The sequence below is a fragment of the Melopsittacus undulatus genome, chromosome 5, assembly GCF_012275295.1.
Source record: "Melopsittacus undulatus isolate bMelUnd1 chromosome 5, bMelUnd1.mat.Z, whole genome shotgun sequence".
Lineage (NCBI taxonomy): Eukaryota > Metazoa > Chordata > Aves > Psittaciformes > Psittaculidae > Melopsittacus > Melopsittacus undulatus.
In genome coordinates this window covers 6,570,056-6,594,361 of record NC_047531.1, presented here as the reverse complement: position 1 = coordinate 6,594,361, position 24,306 = coordinate 6,570,056, and the positions used below count along the sequence as shown (strand labels likewise).

The 24,306-nt window shown below is 45.5% G+C and overlaps 1 protein-coding gene across 1 annotated transcript in view; it reads left to right on the top strand.

Moving 5' to 3' along the window:
- Positions 1-24,090, top strand: part of HMGA2 (high mobility group AT-hook 2) — a 116,464-nt gene extending 92,374 nt beyond the window's left edge. Inside the window, exons 4-5 of the mRNA XM_034063139.1 lie at positions 2,618-2,650; positions 23,915-24,090. Coding sequence (XP_033919030.1) covers positions 2,618-2,650; positions 23,915-23,962 — 81 coding nt within the window. The 3' untranslated portion in view covers positions 23,963-24,090. The remainder of the gene's footprint in view (positions 1-2,617; positions 2,651-23,914) is intronic.
- Positions 24,091-24,306: the final 216 nt, after the last annotated feature.

The following is a 24,306-nucleotide window of genomic DNA, read 5'->3' as shown; positions in this document are numbered from 1 at the left end:
TCAGCAGCCACAAGCTGGAGCCCTCGGTGTGCACGGGTGGGCACAGCTCCCGGTGTGTCTATGGGATGTGCAGCTCACACCGGCTGAGGGGCTGAGCCCTGCTTTCCGGCTTGCACAGCCGTGCTGCTTCCATTTAAGGAAGAAAGCATAACACACACTGAACTCCAGATCCCAAACCCGGTGGAAACCTCACCGGCAGTCAGCAAGCGCTGCCAGGGAGCACTCGGTGTGAAGCACTACGATGGCCAAGGGTTGGAATGACGAAGATTCCTGAAAGCCTTGGTCAGTATCAGAGACAGTTTCCAACTGGGCAAAGTACAATATTTTCTCTCTGCTTTTTATGAATGGCTGGATAGGATTGTGCCGGAGTCCCCTGCGAAAGCCATTCATAAAAATAACAACAAAACAAAACACACACACACACACAACTTTCCAGGTCCAGTCCAGAGCCACTGGGTGCCAGAGGCTGGGAAAACATGCTGGCAACTCGAGCCCCGGCTATCACTGCAAGTATTCAAGGGGCTTTTTGGTGGTCTGAAAAGTATGAAGTGCTGTGTAGAAGGGCAGCTGGTAGAATTACTGTGACACATACTAGGCAGAAAGCCAGAGCTGGCCTTGTTTCAGACATTGTCTTTCCTCTCATTGAAGTGTCAGGACCTAATTCATGGAAAATTTGGCGAGTTGGCAGCTCTTTCAGAAGATTTCATTGAGCTACAGTGTGTGAGAGTCACATGAATGCCGAGTGCATGGCCAAAAATACATGGGGATTTCTGAGCAGGAAAAAACAGTCAGCCTCGAAGAATGTCTGTGGATTTCATGTGGTTGGAGAGTAAACATGTGCACAGGTGTCATCTGCAAGCGAGAATAGAAAGTCAAGCAGGAAAGCACCAGTGGCAGATTACTGAAGAGCTCAATGAGTTCTGTCATTACAAAGGATTGCTGTGAAACAAATCATTGCTTTGTCCAAGGGCAGAAAATGTCCATTACTGAGTTCAGGGCTTGCAGTCCACCTGGAGAAGGCATCAGTAAAATGTGTGCCTTGGTAATAGCTTCTCCATTGCAAGGGTAGTTAATGGAAAAGAAAAGGATCCACCCTGAAGTTTAAAGACAGACCCAGTCATCACATAGAGGGGGGTTTCTCATCCTTATTTGAGAGCAGAACTTGGAGCCTGGGGCACAGACACAAAAACATAACAGCCATAGGATTCCACTGAATCGGGAAAAGACTGAAAATAAACAAAGCATCTCTTGTTAAAATGGGACACTTGTGGTGGGCAGTCTGAATTGAGTCACTTACATAGAATTTACATTCTCATTGATCCTTCCCACTGAAATATTGCTCCGAAAGGCCAGTTACACTAAACTGCTTATTCAGAAATATTCAAGTTATTTCCTACTACGCTGTCATGAACATTAGGTTTTTGGCCAAGCAGAGGGACAGCATGTTGGCTTCTGCCCAAGAGAGGCACTAAAATCACGGCTAGGATTAGGAACAGGCAGGAAGGAAGGGCAGGAAGAAAATCATTGAGTGCAATTCATATACTTTGAAAACAGAAAGTCAGGGGGAGGGGAGAGAGGCTGCAGCTTTGCCCCACTGAAGTAAGAAAAGCCTTTTTGTGCTCTTGGTGTCAGGGTTTCATCCTTTATCTGTGGTCCTATTGTTCCATGTTGCTCCTAGCACCCACAAGGTTTGTTACACCATCTGGGTGGTGATGATGGTGTATTTTAAATGTGCCTGTATTAGTTCTTTATTTGATACTCCTCCTCCTTCAGCCCCTGGAGTGGGGCTGAAACACACTGGCACCTTGGTGGGTCTTCTGACTCGTGTGGGGACCGTGTTTCCCATTCCCAAGTGGAAGCAGCCAGGAGGGAGACTGGCTGAGGAGCCCTTGGCTGGACCACCAGGTCCTGCACAGGCAGGTGGGCACAGCCTGCGGCTCTCCCTGCCCACACAGCCAACTTGCCCGATGATGGGCAACCCCAAAAGCACATCAACAGGCTCATGAGGGTCAGCGCAGCATCACCTTTGTGCAGCTAGAGATCTCAAAGCAGAACTTCTGAGGGCTGAGGCCACTGCCTACCCCAGCCTTTGGCAGGGATGGGAAGCCCTGGCTTGGAAATGTGGTTGTGTGTCCCTCATCTCTCTGTCCAAGCTGTTCTCCTGCTTATGGCCAAGGGGAGGACTTTGCCACAGTGGAACATTCCACTCATAGCTGAAAGTGGTAAGAGAGTGGGGAGCATTGGGGAGACAACAAACTCTAATTACAGAATTAGGCTGTCTCACAGTCTGATAAGTAGTGCAGCAAAGTAAATCTAGTAGTACCATGGAAGAGCTGAAAGACGTAACATGCTAAGTTAGATTTCACCTTGGTTTTAATTATACAAACTTAACGTACTGCTCTGAACCAACAGTAATCTGAACTACTTCAGAGCAAGGTCATAGATAGGTGTAGGAGAGGCTGGGTGTGAGAGCTGGGTATGTTCATCACTCCGTTTCTGAATGTGGGCTTTGCCTGTGTTTCATTTCTATTGCTGAAAACACTTTTCCCACCATCTGTGAAATCACGATCAAGTGGCCTCAATGAGTTTCTCACCATGCTGTTGTTTTGCTTTTCAGCCTCAACAAGTGGTTCAAAAGAAGCCTGCTCAGGTAAGAAAAGCTGATTTAAATTCTTAGACTACTTTAAATGAAGTAATTCTTCCGTATTTAAACGGGTCTCCTTTACTGTGAAGAATGAAGGGAAATACATCAATGGTTTGAGCTGGGGCACAGCTGTTGGCTTGCTAGGCATAATCACCAGAACAATTCATGCAGTGGCCCTTGGGAAGGAGAGGAGGAAGCAGTAGACAGTGCTTGGTGCTCTTTCTGCAGAGGCCACCTTGCCATGATAATGCAGGCACACGCACACACAGCATGTGGTATCTCTGCATGTCCTGAACAGGGATTAACTGGGGGCTGCTTCCAGCAAGGAGGAGGCACAGGTATACAAACCTTCTCCCCACTAGTCTAAAGGAGTCTTTAAGTCCACAAAATAAAATAGGCTGAGCTTGGTAACTAGGCTGGATCCATCATAAAGGCATTTGAACTTTTTCTGTTGGATTGTATTATTCCTCTTTAACACCCTTGGACAAAGCGCAAGCCACAAGGCATTATGAAACTGGTCAAACACTGTGTCTCCAGTTGCCTCCATTTTCTTTCCCCAACCTGCCCTGTGTTAAAACCCCTCCCAAAATATAACTATGCCACTTCTTTATATATGCACCAGCAGAGAAAAGACTGTTGGGACCAGGTCCATCACTGCTTGGCAGAGTCCATGGGCTGTGTTGCTGTACGTCTATGCTCAGCCAAGAGCATAAAGGGTCCATTGCTTTTCTAGAAAAAGGTCTGCTTTCAGAAGGAAATAATACTTCTGGTTTTCTGCCTTATGGTTTCAATACATTATTGTACAATGTACATAATTGTGTAATAATAACTGTAATCTGAATTAGGAGCTGTTACATAAGAAGCAGAAAACATCCTAGCTGTGGGTTGAAGGGGTGAAATGATGTCGCTCTCCAAAGCATGTGCAGGAATCAGGTTTCTACACAAAGAAATCAATACAGTTGCAGCAATGGTGAATCCATGGCACTGGCAATAGTATTAATGTCTCTCCAAATGGCAGACAACATACAGGATAAATGTAGTAGTATTTTCAAGTGAGGTAAGTTTTGCAAGGAGAGGTAATGTCTTATATTAAGCCAGCTTATGCAAGAAACGCATCTGTCTCCAAGGACTTACCGTCTGTAACCTTCGGACTACCCCACACAATTCAAAACACACCAAATTGTTCTAATAAAAGATACTTCCTCTCCCTGGTCTCATTTACATCCTTCAACTGTTACAGCCGCTATCGGGCTGTTCCTACTGCAGCATGGTAGTAAATCTGGCAGTGGGCACAAGGCCAGTCATCTCTGTGGCACCTGAGAGACAGGGAGGCTTAAACCCTGCTGTGTGAAGGAGGCCAGATCTGGGAGGCAGAGACTCCCAGGAGCTGGTTCATGTTGCGGTTTCCTCTGGCACGTAGCAGAGCTCATACCCACTGGGGTCAGCAGGATGAGGGGGTCTAGAGCCAGTTGCTGTGCCCACAGCCTGGCTCGGCAGAAGCCATTGCTGCCGATGGCATGTGTGGAGCTGTGAGGTCTCCAGTCTCCACGGGCACTTACTCCTGCAAGTGTTTTGTTTGAACAGGAATCAAGTGCTAGCCCTAGTGCAAGAGAGGAAGAAATGTCTGGGTCTGAGGCTGAGCCTGGGGTGTGGGAGGACAAAGAGGGAACCTGGGACTCCATCTTCTGGTAGCAGAACAAAGTAATGACAGATTTAATTGATGGTGAAATGATGTAGGTGTTTAAACTAAAGCACCAGGGTTCCCTGTGTGGATTTTCCTGTCCCTTCCTCCCTGAAGCAGTGATTCCAGTGGAGACGCTGTAGGGTGTTTCAGCCAGACGGATGCAGCCGCTGATACACGGAGCCTCGGCAGCATCTCTGTGGTCAGAAGCAGAGAAAGAGAAATGGAAGCCCTTCGACGTTCCCATTAGGAATGGAAATGTTTGTATAGAAAATGAGGAGGCATGGAAGAATGCATGAAAGGAGAGAGAGGGCTTTTAGAAATCCACAGCACGACTAGTGAAATGCCACTCTTTAAATCGCTTGTGTGCCATGTCTTCACTCAGAGAACTTTGCTTTGTTTTTCAGTCCTTGGCCTGAGGGATGTTCAATGAAATCATTGACTTGTCTTTAACCCTTTCTGGTTTTAATAGACCACTCTCCCATGCTTACACAGCATTGAGGTTTTGCTGGGTGTGGGTACAGGGCAGAGAACAAAACCTATCACTGTGAGCAAGCGCTAATGACAGTGTCTTCCTGAGGTTGAAAGCAGGAGGTAGAGCAGTGTAATTCCTGGGACTGTGATCCAGAGCTTCATGCTGCTGGGTTTCATTTAAGTCCAGTTGCCTTTCTCTGATTTCTTTTTACACTACTGAATTTCCCTTTAAAGGGGGGAGGTTCAGACTCAGAATTCAGACAAGAACATGAGCTCATGCAGGCTTCCTAATCTGAGCTGTCTAAGGAAATAGTGATAAATTATATAAACATGGGGACTACATGGAAGTTCATGGAGGATAATGTAAATCTTACACTACATTCAGAGGAATCTCTTCCTTTTCCATCTGTTTCCTTCAAAATATCCTCCCAGATGGTTTTACCATGTGGCAGTCTGGACTAAGTTAGAAGTGTATCCTTTCTTCATCAGTGGGGACTGGAAGAGGTTACACTTGAGAACTGCTATGTGATGGTGAGTGTGTTACCCCAGCCTGCTATGGTAAAAGCAGCAGAAACTCTTGGGCAGGCTTCATCCCCGAGTGCTTTCCTGTGCTTTGAATTGTTGGTGTATTCTCGAAGTTTTCAGTGAGTGTTAGTTTACATTGCCACTAATCTTACTACTGCTGCTTGAGAGGTGGGTCTGTGCAAACCTCATGAAGTTCTACTCTGCTCTTGTGAGACCTCACTTGGAGCATTGTGTGCAGTTCTGGTGTCCTCCACATAAAAAGGACATGGAACTGTTGGAACAAGTCCAGAGGAGGCCACGAGGATGATCAGGGACTGGAGCAGCTCCTGTATGGAGACAGGCTGAGAAAGTTGGGGCTGTTCAGCCTGGAGAAGAGAAGCTGCGTGGAGACCTCAGAGCAGCTTCCAGTATCTGAAGGGGGCCTACAGGGATGCTGGGGAGGGACTATTCATTAGGGACTGTCGTGATAGGACAAGGGGTAATGGGTTGAAACTTAAACAGCAGAGGTTTAGATTGGATATAAGGAAGAAATTCTTTACTGTTAGGGTGGTGAGGTACTGGAATGGGTTGCCCAGGGAAGTTGTGAATGCTCCATACCTGGCAGTGTTCAAGGCCAGGTTGGATGAAGCCTTGGGTGACATGGTTTAGTGTGACGTGTCCCTGCCCATGGCAGGGGGGTTGGAACTGGATGATCTTAAGGTCCTTTCCAATCCTAACTATTCTATGATTCTATAATTCAGCAAAGACAAGTGCAAGGTCCTTGCACCTGGGTCAGGGCAAACCCAAGCTCAGATACAGGCTGGGCAGAGAATCAGTTGAGAGGATCCCTGAGGAGGAGGACTGGGGAGTGCTGGTTGATGAGAAGCTCAACATGACCCAGCAGTGTGCACTCCCAGCCCAGAAGTCAGCTCTGTGCTGGGCTGCATCAAAAGGAGTGTGACCAGCATGTCAAAGGAGGTCTCTTGTGAGACCCCACCTGCAGTCCTGCATTCAGCTCTGGAGCCTCCAACACAAGAGGGATGTGGAGTTCTTGGAGAGAATCCAGAGGAGGCCATGAAGATAATCAGAGGGCTGGAGCATCTCTCGTATGGAAGCAGGCTGAGAGAGCTGGGATTCTTCAACCTGGAGAACAGAAGGCTCCAGGGAGACCTTAGAGCAGCTTCCAAAAGGCAGTCTACAAGAAATCTGGAGAGGGACTTTTTACAAGGTTATGAAGTGACAGGACAAGGGGGAATGGCTTTAAACTGACAGAGGGTGGATTTAGGTTAGATAGAAGGAAGAAATTCTTGATTATGAGGGTGCTGAGGCACTGGCACAGGGTGCCCAGAGAAGCTGTGGCTGCCCCATCCCTGGCAGTGTTCAAGGCCAGGTTGGACACAGGGGCTTGGAGCAGCTGCTCCAGTGGAAGGTGTCCCTGCCTGTGGCAGGGGTTGGAACTGGAGGAGCTTTAAGGTCCCTTCCAACTCAGATCATTCCGTGATTCTATGATTCTCTTGCCTTTGCCTCTTGGGTTTGTCTCATTTTTAAAAATAAGCAGAAAGACCAGGTAAAATTCTCATTTTAGGAATAACAGCTCAGTTCCCATCACTCTTTCCCAGATTTTAAGCATCATGCAGAGCTCTGTCATGCTCTAAAATCTCTTTATGAATATCTGCTGTCCAGTTTAGGGCCATACGGATGCCTGTATAAACCTTTGCAATGTCTTCAAACATCCACAGAGCACTCAATCTTTACCATCACACAGGTGGTAAATGCAGCAGTAAAATCCACTGGAAACCCACATGCCCATATCATTAATACAAACCTTCAATATACCATGGTCTGTACACATCTTTGTGATGATCACTGACTCATGCTCTCATACTTCCTTGGGAAAATGAGGAAGAGATAGCCAACCTAACTGCGTGACATTGGGAAGCTTAGCACCCTCATGGAAGTATGTGCCTAAACCTCAAACCCAAGACATTCCTCTGAACTCTGCTCTGTCTCTAAAGAATGACAGCCAGATCTTACAACCATGATGCAGGAATATTTTTACCAAGGTGTGTAAATAAGCAGTCCCAATAGAAATGTCTCAGTTTTTGTAGTTTCTAAGCAGTTTGTAGCAGCTGTAGACTCAGCCATATGGGGGAGTTACACACTTGAGTAATACAAAGGAAATAGATATATTTAGGAAGACATCATGAAAGCTATCAGAGTTTTCTGGAAACAGGACATGTTTTATTTTTATCATTCTGGAGAGAAGAAATACTGAGTGTAGAACAGCCCTTTGAAAATCCTCTTATAATCTCTTTGGGAGGTCTATGCAAATCTCAGACCCTTTGTATCTGAGTCTGAAAGACAGTCAGAAAAGTAGACATAAAGTGTATATAGAAAGGTGTACACAAAAAAGGGTACAGAAAAAGTACACCAAAATGCACAAAGTGTACTTTAACATCTAATGCCAAATATATTAGATGCTTTTAAACCAATGATCAGAAAGATCAAGTCCAAACAAGAATAAAAGCTAAAAAGAAAAGCCTAATTTTGCATAGGAAAGAAAATGCAGATTTGCTGTATTTTTTTTATGTTACTCATTTCTAAGTCTTGGTATCAATAATGTTATGCATGCTAATTAGTCCTTATATATAGAAATATATATATATATATATATAAATATATATATATATACACACGCACAACCACAAGTTATATATGTTCCCCAGCTGCATCCATCACGTATGTCTACTCAGTGTAGAGCACAGTAAGGCTCTGCATCCCTGGAGCTACATCTGTGATTCACACATTCATATGCATCCCAAAAGCAGCAGACAGTGAGCAGAGCTGAGCCTGGGACCCTTGGTGGTTGTGTGGCAGGTCTGACGCACTGGGACATGCATCAGGCACATGCTGCATCACCTCTCTGTGCTGTGGAATAAATCTTCACTTCCACAAGCTTCAAGCATTCCATGGGTTTATTTTTGCCCTTCTGGGAAGTCTCAGACAGAAATGTGGTGGAAATATCCCATAGATACACTTCTGGAAGTTGAAAAGAAGCTTCCTGTGTCAAAGATGTGAGACAGCAAATCCTGCACACCCAAGTAGGTGCACGTACACATCAGAGAGAGTGTGTGCCACTGTCCAAGCCTCTCCTTGCAGCCTTATTCAACTGAGCCTTGGCTGTAGAAACATTGAACCTGCCCTGGAGGTTGACCTGGTGCCCCAGTCTGTTTGTCCCAATGCATCCAACAAGCTGTGTTGTGTGTCCTGTACTTTTTCTGGTTTTCCTGATACAGGGAGTCAAGAAGTTGTCCTATCCCAGAGGTAAAACTTTTGTTTTTCAATGAGATGTGGAATTTTATGCTTCAGTGTAGGGTGAGTGCATGTGTGTTACATACACCACTCCAGAGCACCCTCTGAAAGTCTCAGTTACCATTCTTTTATTATTGGGGGTTTTTAAAGCAAATACTGAATGTTTTCCCAAAGGCAGCAGTGGGGGACACCTTATACGCACTTGAGGCTCTCGGTACCCTGTGAACACATGCTGAGTGAGTGTTTATCACAGCTCCATCAGCTCAGAGTCACTGAACCTCCCTTCCCATATGCAGCCTGGACCTAATGGAGCTGCTCAAAGCTTTCCATTGGGGCTGAGCCCCAGACCTGTTGTGGGCCCTCCAGCTCAGTGCCCTGCCTCCCAGCACCCCCACATGGGGGGACAATGCTTGTTGGAGCTGGTCAGAGGTTTTGCATAAAGAGCTTCATGTTTTTATTGACCCTTTTCCCCATAGGTGTCCTTGGAAGTTTTGTTTTTCCAGAGCTTCCCAATATTATGATCACTTGGGAGCTGAGTTCTTTAAATAAAAATAGGGTTATGGTCTGGGGCCTTTGAACACTTTCACGTCACAAAATCCTTCCAGATTCTGCCTTTGAGGGTTCTGGAAGCATTTTGCTGATTTGAAAATACCGCTTTAACAAATGGATAATAATGTCATGGGAACTCTTATGGAAAATGGCTCCAACCTGAAAATTACACTTCATTGTTCCCAGTTCCTGCTGTTTATATTTCAAGCAGCCTGTAAGGATTGGTTGGTGTAAAATGAAGAAGACAAAATCAGGATACCAAATGTGGGGACCACGGACAGAATCCTGAAGGAATGAGGTGGATGCGTGAACTGCAGGAATGGATCTGCCATTGAACTGGGAGAGATTTGCTTTTGATTTTAAGGAAAGCAGGAAAGTCTCATGCTTCCTTTATGCATGCAGTAAATACAGACTTGTGGATGGTGCTGAGCTTTATGCCCTTGCCATTGTTCTCCGTCCAGCACAAAATGGTGGTGACTGCATAATGTGGTTTCCAAAGGAAGCCATATTCAGTCTTATTTTATGACTGGTTTATTGTGACAGGGAAACTGAAAAGTTTGTCTGATGGCTGAAGAAAACCAAACCCCAAAACCCTCAAAACTAAACATCAACAGCACAGGTTTTGTAATAAAACCCAAAATAATCTGTTCTATGAACACATGAAGCACTAGCCTGTTCTAAAGAATGAAGGCTACAAGAGGAAGCCAGGTATTACTGACAGCAAATCTGGTGTTACGTTATGACATAACTTCTGCATATACTCTGAATAATGTAATTCAGTGAGGCTACACCTAAATATCCAAATCAGTGTAAGATTCAGGTTTCCAAGACTTTGGGTATTTATGATTGTTGTTTATTACCTAGCTATGATAGAGCAGCCATTGTTGAGATATTATGTGACCAGAAGGAAGGAAAGAAAAGGAAAAAAATACCTTCAGAACAGGAGTATATTCAGATATTCTTTTAAAGAATGACTTTTAAAGAGTCAGAAATATATGCAGTGATCTGAAGATGCAGGTTTCTGTTTGGTGAGGCAATTTCCTTTACATTTTTGTAGTTTCTTTTATGATAGGGGCAGGTTCACACTGGCCTCTCAGTGTGGGGATGGCAAAGACTTTGCCAGCCAGTGCCATTTCACACAACGAGCACTTGGAGCAACAGGGCCATCATCACTAATCAGTTTTACAAAGATGCTTTTGTACAGAGCTCATGTGAGTACCTACCAGTAATGACAGTCTAGGAACAGCTCTCCCAGCATCTCATGGAGAGCACAAAGGGAACAGGCAGATGGTTTTCACAAAGGTAGTTTTAAGTATTGACGTGTGCTTCATAACCACTGCTTCAGCAGACTCCCAAATAACCTCTGCAGTCCAGCCCTCAGTCTTTGTGAATTACCAGCAGATGCACAGGTAGCCCTGTTCCTCTGCAGGCAGAAACTGGATGTTTAATGGACAAAGTCAGTACATAGCCTGATTTCTACCTGCCCAGTTCCTCTTGAAGTCAGCAAGTGCCTTATCTTCACCACGGGAACCAGAGGCACTCACCAAGCAGCTGACCCCAGGCTCCTGTCTCAAGTTATTTGGAACTTGGAAACCCTTTATGGCCTTTGCTGGGATCTGGTATTTGGGTGACCTACAAGGCAGGCTGAGGTGCCTGTACTGTGTCCCATAGGAGCAGGGGTGCCCCAGTCAGCACTGTGCCCAGTAAGCCTCTTGCTTGCTTTGAAGACATTAGCACTGAGCATTGCAGCATGCAAGTCACATTCTAGGGCAGTCTCCCAGTGCTGCTGTTCCCCTTCTGCTAAAACTGAGGTGCTGATGCTCCCTTTTTTGAGTAAGGCATATACTTATATGCCTTATATAAGAGTACACACAGAGTCACAATTTGATGTGACTAAAAAGGAATCAGATTTAACAAGGTCGTTTTGCTTCATGGCTTGTCAGGGACTGCTGGGAAGGTTCAGAGTCTTGCCTGCTGCCGTGTGCTGCTTGCAGATCTTCATGTCCTTGTCAGCCAGTTTCTGAGTCAGTCAAACAGCAGGAGTGCCTTGGCATAGCCCAATGCAGGAGGAGCCTTCAGCTCTGAACAAGAAACAGGTTATTTTAACTGTTCAAACATGCAGCATTTACTTCCCTTGAGACAAGCCCTACAACAGGAGGCAGCTTTCTGAATGCAGCGCATGTCACACATTTGCCCATTCCATAGAGATCTGCTCTCAAGTTGCTGCTCTGCCCCTGTGTGCTGGACAAGACCTGTCCCTAAAAGCACACATAAACATTCGTGGACTACATGCATATCACTTGGAGTAGACATTGCAGTTGATGGCAGAAGGCTGAAGGCCAAAGTGGTAAGCTAAAACATTTCCCTCTTTGCCCTCTCCCCATCTCTTCCCTCTCCCCAGCCTGCCATAGAAAGAAGCCCTAGACAGGCATGCAGTGGCTGTGGACAGGGAGGCTTTGTGTTTGACCCCATGACTGTGGCCATAGAAGCTGTTTAGGGAGGTACTCCATCCAGTTCAGAACTTGGCTCTGATTTGACACAAACTGAAATCTCACTAATGATAGCCAGAAGAGAAGGGGCTGTGATGTGTGCTTGGGAAACACCATCGAGGAAGGTGGCTGGACAGGGAACAGTGTTTAAAAGAATGTCAGTCAGGAGTAAATTAAACAGTGCTACTTTTGCATACACATGATACATACTTGCGCCGAGATGTCCAAGAGTAACAAGAGTCTGTGCTGGTAGTATTTGGGTACCTAACTTCACAGACATTCAGGATTCTAGGCAGTACCTGACTACCCTCTGAGAAACTGGTTTAAGATGTTTCCAGAACAATATCCAGAAAGTAAAACTGCCAGAACAACCAGCCTATGGACTTACAGCAATAAAAGTAATCAAAATGCTATTTAGCAAAGATGAGGGATGTCAGAAATCTATGCAGGAAGAAAGTGCTCTTCGCTCAGAGCCTCTCATAAAGGCTCTGCATCATTCACAGTCAGCATCGTGTTTGCTCCTCCACACCCGGCTCAGGTCACTGGAAGAAGGTCTTTTTCCTGACATAAATATTATTAACAGATACTCCAGGGCTATAAGCCAGTTCATCTGCCACTTCTACACATTGCTACATCTTTGCCATGCCAGTTCAGGACCATGTGAATTCTGTCACAAATTGCATGTTAGAAATGAGGTATGCTGCAATGGAGGTAAACACAATGAAAATCAAAGTTAAGACCAATGAAAATACATTTTTTATCTGTTATATAATTTGCTGGGATGGTCAGTTACAGTGTGTGCATAGCAGTACTATTAAAAAAGATTTGGCTGGGGAAACAAACAGCATGCTCAGCTCTTATTAACTGATACATGTCTTTAAACATGTTCTGGAAGGAAGCAATAAGAAGTTAATATCATATTTGATTCTGGATTTTCTATGACATATGGGGAATTTTGTAAGGTCCCCTTGTTGCTCAAAATAACAGTCTTGGAACAGAAGAATAAGAAGCATTTCACAGCTACTCTGTCAGTCACAGTGGGGCATTCGTGGAATTCAGTGAATTTGGTTCCTTGAAATCAGTGTTGCCATATACCCTGGGGTGTCATCTGACCTCCTGGGGCAGTCCATCAGCTTGTAACACCTGGGCCAGACATTAAGGCTGGGATGGATAGGCCCCATCTATGAGCATGTCTCCTCCCTTGCAGGTCAGAGACGACCACACAGACAAAGAATTCATAAAAGTCAGTGCTAAATAAGATTGTGATAGATACTCTAAAACCATTTTCCCTGGTGGGGCTTCCATCCCATATGACTTACATTGAGGCTGTTACGGTGCTGTCCCTTAGTGCTGTGATTGTATGAAGAAATCCAGCTGGCAAGCACTGGCTGTGATGGACAGGCTGCCGTCTGGGGGGCTGTTCAGAGCTCATGGTCATCCATTGCCCTTTGGGTATTGTGAGCATGGTGCTGCTTTGTTTATAGACGGAGTAAGAAGTCTGGGAGTATCACAGCCTCTTAGTAGACTATGCAGTGAGAATTACGCTCCCAGATACTTCACATTGAAGGATATGGGATTTTCTGAATGAAGGACCTAAACCTTTGGGCAGCCCAACATGTGTGAGCTTCTTAAGTTCATCTTTACGGGACCTAAATGGATAAATGTGCTTTTCTCACTCTGAGGAAGGAGAAAAAGCCATTCAAAATGACTGCCTGGCTGTTGGGGATTGTAACACTCGCATCACCATAGCAAACTGTCTCGTGGATCTTTTTTCCTTGGGATCGCAATGCCACAGATGGTAAATTCTCTATGAAGTCTGCTCCAGCAGATGGTGAGCATCACCATGATGAAGTTCTGCTGCTGATCCCACTGGAAGGCAATTCTGGAAATGCCAGAGTGTTTTCAGAGAATGTTGGCTAAAAGCTCTCTTTAGAAATTACTGTTGCTTATATTAAAAAGGGATCTAATACTGCCAATGTACTTCTTGCTTTGCGTCTGCTCTGTCAATATAGTCAAATGTTTGGGGCTGATGTCTGATATCAGGTTTCGAGAGTTATTTGCCACACAACATCATGGGAAAATAGAAGGAAGGAAATAAAAAAATTAATCACCCACTTTCTGCCTGAATTCAGATCTCGGATTTCCCACATCCTAGTATTTAATTTCTCACAGAGTTACCAATGGTTGATCTCACGGCGGGATTAGTGGGAAGAAAAATGAGAGCTCCATTGAAACCAGACTTGAGTCTGGAAGGAAGGGACGTGAGCTGTAGGACCTGAGAGATATCAGATTCAAGGCAGTGAATGGCTTTTACCCCCTCCCCTTCCACGATTCCCATGCTTATTTTGAGGTAAAATCTGAAAACTGAGATCAGAGCAGCAAAGAGACAGTTACAGTATGGTAGGCAGCTCACCCATCACTTTAATAGTCTCCTGAGAGCTGTGTCATACAGTGAGACATTAACTGTAATTTATATTAGTATTTTTTATGTTTAGGAAAAGGAGAATAAATTAACACTGAGGTATAAATCGCAGCAAATGTCTCAGTCCTGAAAGAAAACACGTTTTGAACACACGTTTCCCCCACGATACCTTTTCTGATTTGATTAGAGAATATAGATGTGTTCAGATGGAAAAGAAACTCCCATGAAAGGTTCTATAATCAAAAGGAATCACTATCTTTTAAGTTGGACAGCCCTATTCATTTTGGATCAGACTATCTTGCTTAGAGAAAGAAAAAGCATGGCCCTGTGGTAGCATGCATCACGGTGCCAATGGCGCTTGTGAAGTTGTGTTGCTGCTCTGTGCTGAAGAGGACCACACTTTATCACCCTTTCCACCAGCTTGTGTGGAGATATTCAAGAAATTAAAAAATAGATCTTTTAAGTGCATAACTCTAAAATCCTTTAGGAGTTGAACATATTAAGATGACAAGAAGAGTGTCATTAAACCATAGCTACCCTTTTTGGATTACCTGGTATTTGTAGATTTATTGGCAAGATGGCTTAAATTAGGGATATATTTTTAGCCTGCAGCATTACATAATAAAATAGCAGCAGAATTCTTTGCAGTACAAAAAAAAAGGGATGGGGGGGGAAGTTTATTAAAACCAACACAAACTTCTCGGATCTTGGGCTTTTGCCTGCACAAAGAGGCGCTCCATGGTTACACAATCAGTAAAGTCTGCAAGGAAAGCATTTCCATTACCCCGTTTTGCTCAGGAGTCATCGCTCTGCCTTTCGCTGCAGACCTGCTGTTTAGTCTGAAACTGAAAATTAAACCCAGAACTTCAGCTCTCAAAGTTAAATACTCGGCTTTACTTGCCAGCACACAGCCTCACCAGTGTCTGTGTGGTAAGATCTGTGATTAAACTCTTCAGAAGTTTTAGAAGTGTTTTACAAGTCTGTTCTGCTTTACTGATTTTGTTTTGGGGTGTTTTTCTATGGGGGGGGTATTTTTCTTTTAAGAGCAAAGAAAAAAACCATTTAGCTGTATTATACCACCAAGTTTCACATGAACTCCGCTGAACCAGGCTGGAGAGCCCAGCTCGCTGTCTTGCACAAGTATGTTTCTCATTTAGGGGAAGGGGGCTTTTCAAGGCATGACCCATGGAAGGTAGAGCCTTGCATGTGAAACTCCCACCTTCGGGAACAACATAAAAGAGAGGAAGAGGAAAGCTGTTGGAGGCTGCGGAAGAGCGAGGCAGTGACGGAGCCGCCGTGCCCCTGCCCTGGCATGGCGCGGGATGCTCAGCCTCGGGGCTGCCGCTCGTAAATATGTCACTGGTGCACTTCCACTGTGAAAGGCTCTTTTATCTTCCCTTCCCACAGCCCCTTTCCAGTGGGTATACGGGGCCGGCGGCTGCCGCTCGGCCTTCCCGCATGGCTGGGCCCTAATGAGGTGTGTGTGGCTCTTGGCTGCAGGTTTTCAGTCTCTTTCTTAATACTTCAAAGCTGCTGCTCCGAGGTTCAGACAAGTTTGATCACTTGGCAAACTCTCTGAGCTGGGATTCAAAAGGGAAGACGCCTTCTTTTATTATTTATCATTGCAGATAGATAGGTGCTCCCAAACCGCAGAGTTGCCAGTGGGTCTGGGGGCAGAGCTGTAATGCTTTTTGAAGGGATAAAGGATTGGAGGTGAATAGCTTCTGGCAGTTGCTTCCTGTCTGTAACAAGTAGTCATTTTTAGGGGGGAAAAGGAATAGAACTCTAACAGCCCTTACTTCATTCTCCTTTTCATGTTCTAAAATGGGGGGGAAGTGGCAGAAGGTAAACCTTGGGGGTTTGACCTCTATTCCAAAGTCTGCACTAGTGTTCCTTTCCCTGCCCTGTTCTTGGGAGACCTTCACCTTGGTCCTCCTTGTGCTGCTCAACACAAAATACACACACAAACTGGCACTGTTTTGAGTACCACAGGGGCTCAGGAGGAAAGCAGACTCCCTCAGGCTTGCCTGTGTGGGCTCCAGCATCCTTTTGGGCTTTGCTGCCTCCGCTGCCACAAGAAAGCAGAGCTAATGCAGTGACCCACGGCGTTTCATTGACCTGTGCAAGCCTAAGGACTGTTAAAGGTTGACATCCCCTCTTGTTTTTTGCTCTTTCACCTAATTATGGTCATACGTATTAGTGATTAGAGACTATGATTAGAGCCTCTGCTTGCCTTATGCTCTAGCCTGGATCTTGGCTCTGAAGTGTGGTGTGCGAGCAGTTTACCACTCCTCCGGTTTACAGCTCCACAAGAGGTTTGTAAGAGCAGCTTCTCAGAGTTGGGGTTAGTCCAGCTCACTTGTATATGTTTCTAATAGCACTGCTGCCTTCTTTCCCTTAATATTTTATTTCCTTCCCACCAGAGCTGTTTACATCTTATAGGGTTGAAGCTCTCCAAGACAAAATACGGCTCTGTCAGCATTAGCACAGCACCCGTGATTGCTTCAAGCACCAGGTCCTGTGCTTTGCAGACTTGAAACTGGTGCTTCCTGCAGAATTCTTCCGCCTGGTGCTGAGATTTTGGTGGAGATTTTTAGTCTCCTTTTAATCACATGGGAAACAGATTTTTTTCACAGTGTTTTGACCTGCTTAGGTCAAAGAGGCACTTGCTGTACTCAGATGCCAGAATGTGTTTAAGGAATCTGGCCTGACGTAATTTAGACAGCTGAGTCTCAGTTTCAAAAGGCTTCAGCGCGCAGTGAGTGACCTGCTGCCTTGCAGAAGCCTCGTTGCTGAGTTAACTTCAGGGCTGCTCTAAAACACGTGGCAAAGTTGGGCACCTGGAGTTGAGGTTCATTCATTCATGCCCATCTGTAACAGACATTGAAAAGCAGAGCCCAAGGCAGGTACTTTTTAAGGTAATGTCAGTCAGTCTGATTCCTGTCTCTGGAAGTTCTCAGTGTGAGCCCTCCTGGCTTTGAAAGTCCTGTGTCAGATAAGCCTTTTCTCTTAGAGTAACCAGGGAGACTCGTTATCACTCCATTATATCACATAGTTCTCCTAGTGGGAGATAAGCTAGGAGATAGAGAAATGGTTTTGAATCCCCCCTAATCTAACAGGAAGGAGAGATCTGAATCTGTATTTAAATAGGAATGTCCCATCCTGTCTGGTCCTGTCCCATAGGGATGCTCCCGAGCACTGTCCGAGTCCCCTCCACTTATCTGAACCTGTTACTCCGGGGCTGTAATTTAGCAAAGCCTTGTGAGGCACTTCCTCCAGCCCAATTGGCTCTGTAGGACTGGTTCCTGGTCTCCCACCTTGCCCACTGCTGTTGGCCTTTGTCATGCTCACCAACAGCTGAGTCCCAGCAGCTTCACTGTGACTGCCCCAGCTAATTCACTTCCTCCAACAGCTGGGGATGTGGATCATCCAGTAATCCCTATGAACAGCCTTTTTGCTAGTCAAGCAGTATTGTTCCTGCAGCGAAAGGAGAGGACACCCTTAACTTGCTTGTTAAACACGCAGCTCAGAAGCCACATGCTGGTCACCTGCAGGACAGCACCAGTGCTTTGCTTTGTTCTTTCTGCTCCTTTTCCATCCCTCACAAAATACTTATTATTTATATAAAACTGGAGTGACTTCAACAGAATAAAGATGCATCCTCCACACACAACAGCTGGGTGGGTGTAAGTTGTTCCGTAGAAGATAGAAAACACTGATTGAAGTATGAGGTTCAAATCAGAGATCATGAGGATTTCAAAACAAGTCTGCCTGTGAGTTTCCAAACCAGTGCTGTTGTGTACATGAACATACGAAGTCTTACCCTTGCTGTCTGTTGTGCATTGCCTTCCTGAGCATGGAAACTTTGAAGACATCTCCAAGTCAAAATGATCTCTAAGGCACTTGCCAACCCTTAGACTGCTCCTAACAGCAGCAGGCAGCTCTGCATATGCCCAACGTCATGCACTTGGGCACTGGGAATGTTAAGCAGCAGCTCAGCAAGGCTCCTTGCTGGTGTCCAAACACTGGACTCACACTATGCCCAAGTCTGTAGTCTTTAGAAGGCTAACATCCTTACATGACAAGGTGGGCCATTAGAGTCTAAGTCCATAGGAATTTACACATTTAAAGTAAAATACTGGTTTCCACTCCTTAAATCTCAACCCAAAACTTTCCCATTAGTTGTCATCTCTCTGTGTCCCTCTGTTTAATGCCATTTAAGTACTGGGTTTTGCTTCCTTGGGGAGACCTGCTTGGTCACTGCCACAGGGCTGTCCCATGTAGTCAAGGACTGCAGGAGCAGTTCTGGGAGAGGACAGTGAGGCTCCAGAACTGCTCTGTAGGCAGTTTTTAACTGTGATTTTAGTCACCAAGCTAAAGAAGTTGTGCTCTTTCTTGCAGTGACAGAAATTTCTTGCTTGTGGGCTGGTTTACAACATATGTATTGAGATGCAGTTTCTGTATTGAAATAATTTCCTTAGATGCCATTCTTAAAAACATGCTTTAATCCAGCAGTGAAAACAGTTGTGTGGCCATTCTGTATATGGCCATGGCGATCTCTTCTGCCTCAATAATCTGTTTATTGCAATGTGTGAAGTAAATACCTGCATCAATTTGCGCTCTAAATCCAGGTTCTGGAGTTACACTTTGCCTTACTGCTGAGTGACAGCTGTCACTGAGCTTGTCAGTGTGCTCTGCAGAACAAAGTAGCTCCAAGCAGCAGATCCCACCCTAAGCTTCACACAGAGCAAACCTACTGAGTGTCCATTAGTGCTGTAGGAGTTTCTAAAGCAGTGTTGGCACTGTGTCTCAGCTGGGCGCAGCCCGGCTCCCTGCATCTGCAATAGGAGCCACTGCCTTCAGGGACTGCTCTGAAAATACTAGCTTGCATGCCAGGGGATTTCAGACAAGTTAACAACAGACAATGGTCCACAGTTTGCAAGTTGCTCTTGTCAGCAGTTCTTTTTGACGTATCTATTCAAGCATAGCCTCTTGGGCTTAGAAAGCAGCCAGCAAAATCTGTGCCAACAGCTAACACTTTGCTATAAAATAAGAGCTCTGACAAACTTGGAGCCTCCATATGTAGTATTACTGTGATCCTGGAGTTCATCTCAAAACATTGGGTCTAGTTGTTTTAAATCCGCAGTTCTGAAATTCATGGGCAGAAGGTGAAAGAAATGAATCAGCAGCTGAATTGTGAGGCAAAGACAATTAGCCTTGAAATAGCCATAAAGGAGCTTTGCCCCAGGGTATCAGAACAGAACAAACATGGTGACAACAATGCCAGTTGTCCTCTGCAGGTGGGGGATGCTCTTCTCTGAGATGCACATGGTAGCGGTTATCACTTCACATGGTCCTGCAGCATGCTCTGGTTTGTTTCCCACAGTGGGGAGCCTTGAAAAGCAGGGATCATTGTCACTCTGGAGAGGGTTAGTGGGGCCACACATTTCAACACTGCTGGTCTGTGCCCTTTTAGGTGTCCTATGGGATCAGAGACATCCACACAAGGCAGGCAGGCATGACACAGAAGACCTGGACCCTTCTGGCCTGGCTGCTACATACCAGATGAAACACCCAGGGCATCTAAAGCATCCCTGGGCTCCTATCTTCAGACAACCAGATGCCACCAAGGATAGCATGTTATGGAATTGCGTCCTGGGCAAGTTGAAATAGACATGCTGGCTGCAGATAGCACTTCTGACTGAAGCCTGCTGTCTGCCTCCTGGTCCTTTTTGTTACCTACACCACTGTTAAATCAGGGCCAACAACTGTGGTGCCAGCCCCCCATGCAGAGTAGCCCTTCAGAGGGCAAATACCTGCTTTGAGCCGTGGTGAAACATTTGTCCTTTATCTTCTTCTGGGCCCAACATCAGACAGGCATGAGGGTCCCAGTCCAGTGTCTGCATCTGCCAGATGCTTGCCAGCAATACCCCTCCAGGAAAGACCTGTTAAACATTTGTGCACATAGGAGCTTTGGAGAAAGCCTCTTGGTGCTCTTCTTGTGGGAGAGACAGCAACTCCCCATCACTCCCTGCTTGGTAGGGCAGTTACAGCAACTAAGGGAGGAAACAGCTCAGGGGGTTTGTCTTGCAAGATCCCTCTGGGATAAGCATGCATGGGGCGAAGTAAAGCTGCTTCTGCAGCACATTCTCATGCCAGTCAGCCCCTGACGATACACATATGTGGGGCACACAGGTACACAGGGAACTACTTGGGATATTATCTTAGCAGCAGGGAGTAAAGCCTGAGTTGTGCATGGAGGTATTTACCTTGCCCTTCAGGTGCTTGTCCTATTTACCTGAGCTCTGCTTGGCTGTGGCTTCCCTGTTAACCAGATTTGAGCCGGTCTGAAGCTTTCTCAGGTTTCTCTTTGCAGTCCATAGCCCAGCTGCTCCCCAGCTTGCTGGAGCAGAAAACAACCAGGGGAGCAGCAGTTCAAGGCAAAACTGGGTCAATGAACATTTACGCTCAATTAACACATGTCACCATTCTGTCTCCACAACTACAGTGAATGCACCTAAAAAGTGAGAACAACCTGAATGAAGGCTGCGGTGCAATGTGAAACCTTTGCTTCTTGGCTGAGTGTTTCCTGTGGCGGTGGTGGTGCTGAATTTATGCTCTGCGTGGCTATCATGCTGTGACTGAATGACTTGGGTTTCTGATGTCTGCTCTAATGACTGCGCTTCCCTTCTTGAGTTTTGCCCTTCTCTTCCACTTGATCGGAAGCACTTCCAAAGTGTTTCGCTTTTGGCCCAGGGACTGATCCTACCATACATGGCTAAGCCATCGACCTTGGTGGGTCTGTGAGGAGTTGCAAGTGCCTGGAGGGTGCTAACTGATGGCAAAGCATCCTTCCCTGAGGTGCCCAGTGCCCTGACATGCCAAGCAATGCACTTCAGTGAATCTCTGGCTGAAATGACTCAGCACAAAGCTGGTTTGCACCAAAGGGGTGCATGGTTCAAAACGCCTGCCCCCCTCCATTGGGGAGATGTGTGCTTGTGGGTGCTGTAGAGGCATAGGGTGGGTTAAGGATCACAGCTGCACAATCTTATGGTATTTGCAACCAGTTTTCCACAAATGCAAAAATTCCCTCTCTGTTCTGGCCTTACACATTTGCATTTTGTCTTTCAGAACCTCTCCTTGCTTCTTCCTTTGGGTCCCTTCATGCATATATGTCTGATTTGTATTATCCCTTTGTCTGAATTGTAAGCCCTTCAGAGCAGCAATCATGTCTCCATCTGTGCCTTGACAAGGGACTTACATGATAGGTTGGCTTAAAACCACCCGTCTGTAACTGAGCTATCCTAGGCTTTTGCAAGGAATGAACTTAATGAAGGAAAGTTTTCTTTTTGCTGCACAACAATCCCATCCCTTTGCCAGCTTTTCTTCATCAAAAAAGTCATTGCCAGGACTGATGTGAATTCAAAGTCTGCTGGTATCAGATATTTTTAATAATTAGTTCATTATTTAATAATTATTAAATAGGTCATTTATTAAGTATTTAATAAGTATTACATGTATTTGGGGGAGGTTAGCTTGATTTCTTTATTTCTCATCCTTCCAGGTGCTAGAGGTATGCACATTTGCATGCACATATGCAGATGAGAGAAACTCGTCCCTCATTACACAAACATGCATATATATATGTATATATATACACATGAAGGAAGAGCTTCTCATTAATTTTCATGGTCAATGGAGCAGGGACTATAAGTAAAAGAAATACTGTGAGGTTGACAGTAAAAATCACTCTTTAACTAAAATAGCTCTCTGTGGCCACCCTGGCTGGGCTCTGAAGTAAGTCCTTCCAAATACTTTGCCTCTCCCCCATCCTTCTTTATGCTGTGATCGGAAGCCTACTTTCATGGAAGATGAGTCCATCAGGTTTCAGTAGTCTCCTGACAAGCCAAGCATAAAACAGGGAGCTGCTGCTCCATGCTCACGTGTACACTTGCCATCTTGGGAAGCAATGAGGAGAGGCTGAGTTGCTGTGAGGAATTAAACATGTGCTCATCATCAAATACCAAACCATGTCTACCTGTAGTATGTTAAGAGCACAGAACACACAGTTGTAATTTGCAACTGAAATACTTGGCTTGGAAGCAAAGCCAGTGTTTGCCATGAGCATCCTGAGTTCTGAATTAACCAAGGCTCAAACCAGCATACTTTGCGCTGTCTCTCCACAGGCAACCCAAATTAGCCCTTCATTAGATGCCTGTACATACCATTTTTCTTCTTGGCTTACATGTTGTAACAGTCACAGTCCCCATTCTGGGAGGAAGATAAGCAGGGAAAATCCTTTACGCGTTAATGGGATTCGATGGAGTGTGAGCTCAGGTCCCCCAGTGCCGCTAGGGACAGAGTAGAATTTGCTTGTTCATTTTGTGAGCTGGGGATCATCTCCATAGCAGCACTGTGATTATAACACTGCCACAAGTGGCCCTGAGTTGTGAGGAAGAAATTGTTCATCTGCATGATAGAGCAGTGACTTCTGGAATCTAAATATGAATTGAAAATCCAGGGTCAGAGGGCAGCTGACACTTGACTTGGCTCTCTTTCCTCTACCCGCGGCTTTGATCATGCTACATCTTTCTTTGTGCCTGGTGCTTGAGAGGGTACCCCAGCGTCATGGACTGTTTCCTAGTCAAGAGGTATAAACCCACTGGCTTAAATATCTGAGGCCCAAGCTTTAGCAGGGGGTAGGGGTTTGAAGGGAGAGGGGGGACCGTTCTCTTCATGCTTTTCACATTTCCCACATAACCCAAAGCAGACTAAACAAAACCAGTGTGAAATCTCATGGCTTGATGCTGCTGTGGTTATATTTTTTAAGCTGCCATCCATTCATTTATACTTCTGTTTATTTCCTGGATTTACAGCTTTTTTCAGTCTTTTCTTGTGGGGAGGTGGCGGGGGGGGGAGGTTAAAACCTTTTGAAAGGGGATTGCAGTGAGCAGTGGCCTATGATTAAAGCCCAGTGTTTTTCCTTGATGCTGCTCCTCCGCAGTAGTGTCACACATGGTAGCATTTAGGAGCCCTTCACAGCTGAGGTGTTTCAAACACTAATGAATGGAAGTTTGGTCATATAACGCAGGCAAGCTTTAAGGCATGCTTTGCTGAATGGTGTACTGTAGTGGCCTGGGAAAGGAAGAGAGTTATAAATTGTGTCAGTTAGCCACCCAGACAAAATGAAGCCATGTGGAAAATCAAATCTATTAAAGTATGAAGACTGTTATAAGCTGTTTTAAGCTGGTCATTCTTCAAAGGTCTCAGTTGGCTGAGGGGGTAAATTCCTCTTCTTCCTAGATCTTTTTCACGTGCTGTCTTAGGCGATGATAAAAAACAACTTCTCACTGACAGCCCCTTTCATTAGAAATGTTTATTGCCCCCAGTTTACCACCCGTGTCCTGAAAGGTACTGCACATTTGTTAAATAAGCAGTGTAAGAGCATCGCGTTTGGTCAGGCCTGCTGAAGGCAAACATGAAGGCAGCACTAGGGTGGAGGAGAACAGCCTACAAGGAGGAGAAAGCTTCCCTGAGCCTTAGCTTACCTGCTCAAAATGCTTTCCCTTTTCTAGCTGTTGATGTCTTCTGGCCATCAGAGGCCCTTGAGAGAGCATGGCACAGATTACCTTTTCTTGGCACCCTCTGGGGTAGGTGGAAAGCCTGGTAGGGAAAAGTGGGGGGATCAGAGAGCAGGGGACCTACACCTCCTTCCCAAGGTGGCTCCTTGAGATGTCACAGCAGCTGTAAAGGGCATTTGGTTAGCTCAGGAGGTAGCAGTCAGCAGCATAAGACACACGGTTACCACAGCATTTATTCTTCTTGTTTATGTGTTCTAGGAAGAGACTGAAGAAACGTCCTCACAAGAGTCTGCAGAGGAAGACTAGGAGACCGCACCATGCAATTTCTACCTCATCAGCAGTTGGGTCTTTTGAAGGGAGAAGACACTGCCTTGACCACTTATTTTCTATTGCCATGGTCTTTCCACTTTTGCCTGGGGGGGGAGGGAAGGGGGGGAATTGCATAACCTTAAAAAGGATTTGACTAAGCATCTTTTTTGTAATCCCTTCACAGTCCCAGGTTTAGTGAAAAACTGCTGTAACACAAAGGGGACACAGATTAACGATGCAACCTTTAATTACTGTTTTCTTTTCTCTTAGCCTACTAATAGTTCATTTGAGCTGCTAAGTAATGGTGAGTGGGTCAAAAATTGCTCCGAATCAGGTTTATG